This window comes from Syngnathus acus, chromosome 4 (genome assembly GCF_901709675.1).
Source record: "Syngnathus acus chromosome 4, fSynAcu1.2, whole genome shotgun sequence".
NCBI classification, from domain to species: Eukaryota; Metazoa; Chordata; class Actinopteri; order Syngnathiformes; family Syngnathidae; genus Syngnathus; species Syngnathus acus.
Window position 1 is genome coordinate 6,310,670 of NC_051090.1, and position 11,660 is coordinate 6,322,329.

General features: G+C 40.7%; 1 protein-coding gene across 1 annotated transcript; it reads left to right on the plus strand.

Annotated features, from left to right (window-relative positions):
* The first annotated feature begins 539 nt into the window (after positions 1-539).
* Positions 540-7,638, plus strand: lhx4 (LIM homeobox 4). Its single transcript, XM_037250724.1, has 6 exons — positions 540-942; positions 3,271-3,442; positions 5,142-5,344; positions 5,422-5,576; positions 6,013-6,184; positions 6,356-7,638. The coding sequence occupies exons 1-6, from the start codon at positions 864-866 to the stop codon at positions 6,742-6,744; spliced, it is 1,170 nt and encodes a 389-aa protein (XP_037106619.1). The 5' UTR covers positions 540-863; the 3' UTR covers positions 6,745-7,638.
* The last annotated feature ends 4,022 nt before the right edge of the window (positions 7,639-11,660 follow it).

Sequence of the window (11,660 nt, forward strand, 5' to 3'; positions counted from 1 at the left end):
AAGATTGATCGTGCAGTTCAACATCATGCATCCGTGCTTATTATAATTTATAAGAAAACACAACTAATAGTAAATGATTGAATATAACGCGATTAGTTGTGTGGATCCCACCTAAAGCTACTTGTTTTTGCTTCAGTATAAAATTCAACAATAAAATTGTTTTTATAGCAGCATGAAACATGCCACTTTCATGCACATTGGATCGATGGTGGGGGAAAATCCAACCTTATGTTTTTACTTGAATATAAAAAATAGTTTTGAACAATTTCTACTCATCTATCGTATAGCGTCAACTACTATTCCTGCTTTTATGCGAACAGAAAATGATTGGAACGCCACAGTATCCGGATTATTGTTTAAAATGACACCAGGGCTAAAATTCTTATTTGCGGGGTCGTCCTATTTGGTGGCCCCGGGGTTCCTCAGGGGGGACACTCACGCTGCAGTGAGCTATTTATGGGCTCCAGCGGCTCATGGCCCGCCTCTGCTTCTTTTCTCCACCTCCCTTGGATGCTCAGGAGGAGGAGGAGAGGATGGAGGAGGAGAAGGGGGGGTGATGGCGGAGGAGCGTTCTCATTGGCCCTCGGTGAGTCTGCGCCGCGTTGACGTCACGGCCCGCCACCCCTGCAGGACTCAGGAGCCTGTCTTGATCCTGTCCAAAAAAGAGCTCGACACGGCCCGGCACAAGCGCGGACGCCATCGCTTGTTGGACATAACGAGAGGGTAGCAACACCAGCAAGCCTAGTTTGCTCCCTTTTTTCCCCCTCTCCTTTTTTTTCTTTTTAACATTCAGACGGCACGAGAGGGGGGGAGCGCGCCCACCGTGTGTTGCGGGTGTATGTGCGTGCGCGTGTCGGATCACGATGATGCAAAGTGCGGCGGTCCTTCCCACAGAGAGTCCCGTTAAGAGTTTACCGGACATCCTAGGAGTGCCATTGCAACGTAAGGACATGCACCGATTACTCCTGTTCATATTAATATATGTTTTGATTTACGAATTTATTAGATTGCGTGTTACGAGTGCTGCACGAGGACGCTATCTTAGCGGTGCGGTGTCTTTTCTTTCTTCACGCAACTACAGGGAAATGCATTTGCATATTCGTTCGTCTTGTTTGGTTTTATTTGTAAAAAAAAAAAAAAAAAAAAAACCTAAATCTGGAAGCACCTTAGTTTTCAGTTGGCTTAATTCTAAAAACAAAACAAAAAAGTATTTAAATGCCAAAACGAAGACTGCCCGATCTCTATAATGCAAGCCCGGCTCGTGCATTGTGTTTTTTAAAAGGCCTTAGCGTGCGCCCCCCGTTTCATGTTGTACAAGATTTTGTCCCGTTGAGAGCGAAATATAATGAAAACCTTAATGTGTAATTGTGTAGGCTTGCAAATCTCTTTTTCATTTATTATAATAGCACATAATGTGATTGCAACAGTAAATAATTCGGTTGTGACCTAATTCTGGAAAGATCGATCATTTCTGGCATACAGTCTAAAGAAATTAATCCACGTGAATCCAATAGAAAATAAAAATGTCAATAAATCTTTTTAATTGTGCTAGATTTTTCAAACAGACTATATATGTGGGATGATGCTATTTAATGTTATAATTCGAGGCAGATTAAAAGATTGGACAAAGATCCTGCCACTCAGCCCCCCTGGAGTGGCAACATCCTGCGTGGATTTAAAATCTGCATTTTCTTGTTTCTAGGAATAATAGAGATTTCTTTCCGTACCGTGCGTAGAAAATTAGACCAACGAACTAAATAGGAAAATGGAAACGGCAGAAAATGGATTCATTGCATGTACGTGACCTCTTGCACAGTTGAGGTGATGAAGATGATGAGGTTTAATGTGATGATGGGGAGGGGAGCCATGGCAACCGATACCATGAGATACAATATCACGCCATCATTTTTCTTTCATTTTTAAAAATGCTTATTTTAAATACAGTTTGTTGTCGTAAATCATTTACATTTGGTTGTTGTCACACAAACACAAACTAATAAGTCAAGAAAAAATGAATGATGCACTCAACTCATAATAATATTAAACCAAATTGAACGCATTTAAACGAATATTTTAAGGCTGAGCCATTTTGAAATGTTTTGTGCATTTTGACTGTTTTTGGTCGCTTGGGTGGGTGATACGGTGGCGTTAAAAAAATATATCGGCAGCAAAATAGAAGGTAAGATTTTTTTTCTGCTGTTTGGATGAGGAAGAAACGTTGTTGAGGTTATGCGAGCCAGACAATATTGTGCATGCTGAAATTGACGACAAAAATGGACGTGTATCTGCGAGTTAAAAAAGCAATTGATGTCAAACATCGTGTTGACTAACATAGTATTTGCTGTTTTTATTTATTTATTTTTTCATTTAAATATTTGTCATAGCAGCCGATTGCACGCGGCTATAATAGCACGGTCGCTATATATAAAATGTTTTTTTTTCGTTTACAAAATGTCGTTATAATTACAAAGTGTGGTTCCTTTAAAATTACCACCATCGTATTGACCTGTGTAAAATGATCAAAACCGTCAGCACCATGGACAGAGACATGCAAGTGCCAATTCATCCCGGAGAATGTGTTTTTAATCACAATTAAAGGCTAATTAAATAAGGAACATCAACGTGTTAATAAAGCGTTTTGAAAATACAGTAATAATATACTCAATTGGACACGTGATTTATATGAGACTCATAAAATTTCTGCCTTTCAATCCTGACGTTTGCTGGCGTGACATTTTGCATTTTTTTATTTCGTTAAGACGATGACGTCAATGCATTTAGTAGCTGTTCTTTCTTTCTTTCTTTCTTTCTTTCTTTCTTTCTTTCTTTCTTTCTTTCTTTCTTTCTTTCTTTCTTTCTTTCTTTCTTTCCAACTGTGGTGATGTGGTTCAAGTGAAGTAAAATGCAATTTTCAGTCCAACTTTATTTATTTATTTATTGCCAAAATGACAAGAACAAGAATTTGATCCACAATACAGTGGACCAGATTTTGACCCTCCAGCCTTGAGTTTAACACACGTGACTTTGACCTTGTAGCTTACATCTGCAAAAAGTATTTAACAATGAAATAAATATTTGTAGGTGTATATTTTAAGTCTTAGTGCTTGAGATATTTTTGTGTTAACATTTTTAATATTGCACATATAATCACAGCCCCCCCCCCTGACAATTTACAACAACCATTTTCGTTACTAATGGTTGTCTGCTTTGTCAACATTTACATTGTAGACATTGAAATGGATGACAATGTGTGTGTTCCCCACCTGGCAGAGATCCCTCAGTGTGCGGGCTGCAGTCAGCACATCGTGGACAAGTTCATCCTGAAGGTCCTGGACAGACATTGGCACTCCAAGTGCCTCAAGTGCGCCGACTGCCACACGCCGCTGGCCGACAAGTGCTTCTCCAGGGCCGGCAGCGTCTACTGCAAGGAGGATTTCTTTAAGTCAGTTTCTCCTTTGCCCTTTCACCTTTCTCATGACCTGCTAACCCACATGTTTTCACAGAAGCTTCCTCAAATGAGCTGAGGGAGTTCATTTTAGCTTTCTTATGTATGTAATGCTAATTATTGCGCTTTAGGTTAATATGTCGTGGAACCTTTTTTTCCGATCAGGGGCAATTTTAGTATGCGAAAACCATCTTAAATGTGGGAGAAATACAATGCAAGGATAAAAAGAATACTTTGATTTATATTGTTTTGCATGATGAAAAAGCAGTTGCACATATTACAGGTAACCAGACACAACATTAGGTACACCTGCATCTGAACTACTCAAAAAGTGTATAGGCCCATCTCAGGCAACTTTTTATATGTAGTTGTTTTATTGTACTGGAACTCACAAGTGAGTTTTTGATAAAAAAAAAAGTGCAAATAGATGTAATATAGTCACATGGCATTCGCGTTAATAGTATGTTGACGTGTATTTTAAAAATAAACATATAACATCCAAAATAGTTTAGGTGACAGGGTTCAGTCACCATTACATCATTGAAATATGAAATAAATGGATGAACTTGTGTTTGTGGGTTTGCAGAATCTCTAATTAATGCAACATTCCGTGGGTTTTTGGAATATTCCAAATATTTTAGATGTGCTATTGTGGTAGGGTAAGAGTTGTTGTTTTTTTAAGACAATAAACTTAAAGTTTAGTTGAGAAATATGAAAAAAAGATATAACAATAAAAATAACATTTCTAAAGCAGTTGAGGAATCTTTTAAATTGTATTTTGTCATCAGATTGTTGAGCACTGTGCAGGACACCGCTTGATAAAAGATTTTTTATAGTTAATTTTATGGTGCATTTATAGGGATGCAAAGGGCACCGATTGAGTTGAATGGCCCTGGCGGAGAAAAAAAAACCCCGCACCTTTAAAAATATAAAAATGCTCACTTCAATTTGCTTAATGTACAATTGCATAGCAAAGCTGTTTCTTAAACTCTCTCATGGAGCTACATACAGCTAGCTAGCAAACTGATGTGGGAACACTGCAAACTACAACAAAATTAATCTTTATATAATTATAGTTCATTTAACCATATGTTTATTATACTAAACAAATGAACACTTATCTGTCTATAAGCATTATTATCTTTGTGCTGGCCACATTTTTGTTTCAGCTCTTTGTACAGGTGTACCTAATATTGTGGCCTTTGTGTGCGCGTGTGTGTCGGCTTCACCTTGCTCTTTTACTGTCTCAGGCTCGCTGGCGTGATTTAGAGCCTCTCCTGAGTCAGTGTTTTATTGGTCCTCCTGAGGGTGTGTTTACTTGGAGCACCCTTCTCTCTTTTTCTCCTCCTCCTCCTCCTCCTCTTCTTCTTCATCCCCTGTACTTCTTCTACAAACACATAAACACACACGCACGCACAGACACACACAGTGGCCGCAGTGCATTGATCTTCTCCATCCATCAAGTTGCAGACAGGTCTATCGTTAACAGAAATGCATTCCAGTGCTGATTTTTTTTTCTCTCGCTTCAACAGCTGGAGCTTCTATTAACACAGGCGGCGCACCATCACTCTTGACTGCAGTTGAGAGGAAAATACATATCGTAGCCATCTTAGTATGGGAAACTGCTTTAATCTCAGCTAGTCTCCATCGTTGTGGCGCTCGGCTGAAATTTTTCTTCCTTGCTCCCCCTCTGCAGGCGCTTCGGGACAAAATGTGCATCGTGCCAACAGGGGATCCCTCCCACGCAGGTGGTGCGGAAGGCGCAGGACTTTGTGTATCACCTGCACTGCTTTGCCTGCATTATGTGCAGCAGGCAGCTGGCCACCGGGGATGAGTTCTACCTCATGGAAGACGGCAGGCTGGTGTGCAAGGTGGACTACGAGACGGCCAAACAAAACGGTCAGCTATAACAGAATTAATAAAAGGAAATATATCTAAACATACTGATTTTTTTTGTACTGCTGATGTTTTGTTAGATGATTCCGAGGCGGGGACCAAGCGACCGAGGACCACCATCACGGCCAAGCAGCTAGAGACCCTCAAAAGTGCCTACAAGAACTCCCCCAAACCGGCACGACACGTCAGAGAGCAGCTTTCCTCCGAGACGGGCCTCGACATGCGAGTCGTGCAGGTAGACGTCACTGCATGTGGAAAGTAAACGTATTTTGATTCAGATGTCGCAAAAACAAAGATGGCCGACTGTGATCATGCCAAATGATATCCGAGGTCATTTCGATTTGAATTGGCACAATGCTAGCTATCTCGCTATCTCTCCATCTATCTGTCTATCACAGATAAAAGCAAGTGGCTATGTGTGGAATACTTCTCAACAGGAATTCAAGCCACAAATCCACTTTAGAAGTTGCGACTTGGCAAACAAGCAAGACTGTCCACGTTTTATTTAGGACCTTCGAGTTGCGATACATCTAACTTCAGAAGCGCTATTGTGCATTGCACTTTATTGTACTTCAAAGTTTTGGACTGTGATAGACTACCTGTATTTTATTTGCGGATGGTTGTTTCAATAATAAAATAATCTTTCTCTTGATTTTCAACCATCTTGTCAGGTCTGGTTCCAGAATCGCAGAGCAAAGGAAAAACGTCTAAAAAAAGATGCAGGGCGCCATCGCTGGACTCAGTTTTACAAAAGTGTGAAACGTAGCCGAGGAGGGTCAAAGGTGGAGAAGGAAAGCTCGGCGGACGATGCGGGACTCAGTGACAGCGAGCTGAGCTTCAGAGGTAAAGACTTTTGGCTCCTTTGGTTCTTCTCTGTCAATTTAAATTCAATTAATCGTTTCTATTAATCAATTAATCATCAGTATTGTATATACTTGAGTTAAATACAACTGAACTGTGCCCAAGTATTTGATAAGTGAAAAAATAAGTGACGCTAGCGTCTCTGGTTGGCAGACGACCAGGTGGTGTCAGATCTGGGCCACGGCAACGGGCTGTACGGGAGCGTCGGCGACATGACGAGCGGCGCGGTGCTGAACGGCGGCTTCTCGGTGGACGCGGCGGGCCAACCGTACCACGACATCCGCGTGGGAAGCCCCTACGGTCTCCCCCAGTCGCCCTCCTCTATCGCTTCCCTGCCCGGCCACACCCCTTTGCTCAATAACCTGGCCTTCACCATGGACGCTCTGGGGGCGCAGGGCGGGCCCGGCGGCGTGGGCCAGGCTCTGAGGGCCATGGCGGGCGGTCCTACCTCAGACCTGTCCACGGGCAGCAGTACGGGGTACCCCGACTTCCCCACTAGTCCCGCCTCCTGGCTGGATGAGATGGACCAGTCTCAGTTCTGAGGCCAAAACACAGGCAAGACTTTTTGTTTCCATCACGCTGGCAGTTATGGAAAGCCTTTGTTCGATCTCCTCGATTCCAAAATAGGGGGACGATTCGAGGGAGGATTAGTTCTGTAAAATCTTCCTTAAAATGCAGGAAAGCCAATTATCACATTAGCATAAATTATGTTAAAATTTGATCGAAACTTGAAATTTTGAGTACATACACCCATTTTGTGTATAGAATTTATCAAGGATATCAAGGATGTGGAATTTAGGGGTTTCCATAAGTGGCAGCGTGTGGTAAACAGGTCAGCACTGAAGCCCAACAGTGCATCTTGCTCATCCTGAACTTCTCCAAAACGTGACTGACGACAAAAACACAACCAGGCTCTGATGGAGAGCGTCAGTCCGGAGGCGCCCGCATGTTTCTAACGGAACGTCCCGAGCCTTTTATATGCACTTTAATCTCCTCGCCGCTTTGAGGAGGAAAAGAAGAATGGGAGGAGAGGCGTATGCACAAGAGTGTCGCATCGAGAGAATTTTACAAGCACTGTGGCACAAGTGTTAATTTCGAAAACCCACGTGGACGTTTTTTTTTTCTACGGGGGGGGGGGGACGCGGGACACTGATGTTTTCAAACTTGTGAATCTGTAGCTGCTTGACTTGTTCTCGTCTGTGTAACGCAGTGTGCTCTTGAGTGTTTAATGTTCAAGAGAGTCCAGAAAACTTTGAAATGACCACAAAACATTTCAAAATGCACGGATGCAATGGATTTTTTCTTTTCCCCAGACATGCCCATCTTTTCATATTTTACATATGCAAAACATTCGTATGCTCTGATAACCAGTGTTATTGTCACCCAATTTGAAGGATTACCTTTTGACCACATTGCCTCGATTAATTCTGGTGAAATTAACGATTAATAATCGATTCCTTTTTTTTTTAATCTTACTTTTGTCTCTCTGAATTTATTCTCAGAATTGAAGAAGTCTTTTGAGTTGCACAGTCAAGCTGATGGTGGAAAAAGTTTTATTAATATCACTGGTATTTTATATCACAAAACACAGGTAATTAAAAAAGGGGGTTTCGACTTTTTATATCCACTTAACTTCAGTTAACTTTTTTTTACACAGCAAACTAATGACTAAATCAGCAGCACTCCAAAGAAGTGCCCTCTGCTTTACTTTCATTGATTAAAGACTCAATTCATCAACACTCAATGCCTCCAATCAATAAAATTAACTCCGGCTAATTAATCTGAGGTCAGTGGCACAATCGCCCAGAATTTACAACCTTGACATTGGGGGATTTTTTTCTTTACCTTGCAAAAAAAATGGAAAAAAACCAATATGAGAATAAAGTCATAATGCTAAAATATGAGAAGAATTACATCACAATGTCATGATAACAGAAAAATTCATAATTAGGTTTCATTCGGATGATGATGGGGATGTGACAAAACTTTGTCTGTGTACTTCCCTCCGTCTGATCCGGGCTTCTCTTTGTAATCTACTCAGTCTGTTGGGGCTCGATCTGCTCCATCGGGCCATGCCCGCTATCATCCTACTTACTGAGGCCAGATGTTGGGCCGCCTGTTCTCCAATGGTCTGGCTTCCGTGTCACAGGGATTAGTAAAACGGTGGCAAGGCTGAGATATCTTCCAGTTCAGTTTGGAGCTTCGAAAGTCCTTTTTTTTGTTGTTGTTTTTTTGAGTGCAATCATTCAAGTAGAAGAGGAGCAATAGATGGGTGAATGCTGAGAGATGAGGATTAACCCCAATGCGCATCAAAAATTGCTAGTGTGTCCATGCCGAGAAGTGAGCACACAATATGTCGGATTATAATGAATATTATTGGTACACTTGATTTGTAAAATTAGAGAATATCAGGCTGAAAAGTCAAACGCTGTCAATCCTGTGCTGCCCACTAAAGGGCCTTTGGAATTCAAAAGTTCATTTTCCAATGAGGGGACTGAAATATTAAATTTAGTTTGGCCCGTCGAACACATTTTCTGCATTTGATCTTTTATGCGTTTTGCTTTTGTCGACTGAAGAGATTAATCAAATGATCCCTATTGTTCTTTCCCTTCTTCGTAACAAACACTTGGAAAACATCACAACCGCTTTTCTGTCTGCGTTGCCTCAAATGTTTGCATCTTAATTGTTGTAAATTGTGTACAGTTTAACAACATGTTTATCGTCTTGTTTCATGAGTGCTATTTATTATTGCCATGTGTCTTTGAAAAAGATGTAAAGGAGAGCACTGAATTAATTCATTTATGCCTTCTGTGTAATGGTATGAACTGTGTACAGTCAAATCTATATGAGGAAAATAAAGATGGATTGTCTTTGGGTTAAAATCGGCTGCTTTGTCATCAATGCACTATATATCAAAATATGCGCGCTGTAGGTGTTTGTATTTTATTTATTTTTTACTCTGCAGAAACGCTCTTTAGAGAGAGTTAACCCGCAAATTCATTTAGCCATTGAGAGCATTTACCACACACTTAGACCTCGATTCAATTGTGGAGATCCATTTAGCAGAAGCAGCAGACAGTGGTGGGTCAGTTAACAGTGATTGATGCGCTCGCAGGGTGGGGGCGACCACAAAGACGCATGACGTGACGAGAAAAAACCAAAAAAAACAAAACAAGTGGAGAAACAGCTGCCTGATCCTGTCAGTGTTAGACTGCAGCGGGTTGTTCCAGCTCACTTTAATCCCCTGTTAACTAATTGTGTAGCGCTTTGTGAAATATGTGGTAATAATTTCGCTAGGCAGGATGATTTGTAAACATGTAACTAAGTTAAAAATCTTACAATATTTTTAAGTGTATATAAGTTCAAGAAGTGCATACAAAAGTGTTAAAAGATAAAATATAGTTATCAGCAATTAAGTTAAAATGTATTTCAGTGCAAGAAGGTTGAATATTGAGTGATGTCATTGAATAGCAAATACTTTTTGGGCGCAATTTTGGTTTAAATGTGTTTTGTAAAAATTTCATGTATACAAACTTTGTATACATGAAATTTTTACATAGAAAAGAGGGACAAGATAATACATTTATGTTGTGTAATTTTTTAATTGCGTGAATCACTTCCGGGGTGAGAGGTCAGAAGTGAAGTAAGAAAGATGGACGACGCCGACGTCCAGGTAGACAAGAGAGAGACATTCAAGTGGGTACAGAAATTGGAACTTTGGTCACATTTGGCAAAAGTGTTCAGTAAGGACGCTTTTGACCTTAACTGGGATATAGTTGGTGGGTTGAGTGAACTACTACTACTAATAATTCATTCAATTTATACAGCGCTTTTCAAGGCCCAAAGACTACTCAGCAGAAGACATCAATCAGTGAGTAGAATTAGCCGCTAATACAGAAGCTAATGCTAACCTATGGACTTTACTAAGCAGCTAGCACAACAAGTAAGACATTTGTGGAGAAACGAAGTGCTAAGGAAGAGAAGGAGCCCGATGGAGTGGACCGTTTGGGAGGACTGTCTTGTGTCAACTAGGAGTGCTTTGCTGACATCGCCTGGTGGACTTTGGACCCGCCCATGTTGCTTTCTCCATCCTTGCTGTCAGGACAACCGGAGTGAACTCGCATCATTGAAATGAAGGTACCTTTGTTTATTATTGCCTTTGGGTCAGGAGTTGTTTGTTTTAGGCTACTATTTACACAAACATCGATCTGGCCAGCAATGTTGACCATCATTGGGGTATATTGCTGTTGAGTGATTGCTGGCTGGAGGTAACATTGATTGGGCCCTTATATTAGGATTGTGTGTGTTGTGTGGACAATTTGTGTTTACTTTGATATCACTAAACATGTGTTTTTATTGGGATATTGTGTTATAATTGTGATTATTCTAAAGTCCAGTTGTTACAAAAGGTCAGCAACATAGAGTATTTAAAGTGAATTGGAAGTGAAGTATATTTGTTTGAAGAAACAAGAAATTGAGTTAAGCTTCATAGAATAAAAATTGAGCACAAAAGTTGAGCTTCATGACTGTCATGGCTGTAAGCGCCAAAATAAAAAATCTGTTTTCTTTTTAAAACGGATTCTATCTACGTATGGAAACACAATGAAATTACACCCGAGCATGCATTGTAAGCTCATCTGTATGCTGCAATGTGCAGCATTAGCCTGAGGGTGGGCCAAAGCAAACGCAAAGCTAAGTGATATTGATTTGCTGTGTTTTAGCGATCCCTGTTGCATGATACAAACAACAACAATAACAACCAAAAACGTAAAGTCAGCCGAGTTGAAGTTTGCATAAAATGTTACAAATGGAGCTGATTTTTATTCAAGTAATGATTGGCCGGCATTAATGGATGGGCTCTAATAGGAGCGCCTTACAAAGACAAAAAGGCACACGGACAGTTAGGATAATTTACACGCCACTTACAGCACTCGTATACAAATAAATCTGCGGCAAATCCACCACCGTTGCTTTTGAGATGACAAACACAAGCACAAATGCCATTATCATCGATCGCCAGGCTTTTATTACTAACTTTCTAAAGGAAAGACTTTTTTATTTATTTATTTTTAACGAATGAATAAATTAACATGCAAAACGGACGTGATTTGTTTTGGCCTAAGAGTCAGTCTAGCAGCTCCGAGACTGGACCTCTCTGTTTTTTTTCCCCTCCTCCCTCGAGTGAACAATGATGTTCAGAGTGATGGAGTGAGTCTTAAAGAGAGGAGCCGCAGTCAAACTGGGGCCTCTCAATGACACCCTCAAGGTTGTGAGCCGAGCTTCGAGCTGTTTTAATGTGAAACTGGCTCTTTTCTACTCAATAATATTAGCAGCGTGACAAGTCGGCAGAGGAGGCGGGGCCACGAGAGTGAGGAAAACATGATAAATACTAAAGTAATGATAATACAGTATACAGTGTGTGTGTGTGTGTGTTTGTGTTTATTGGTGAGACTTCTTT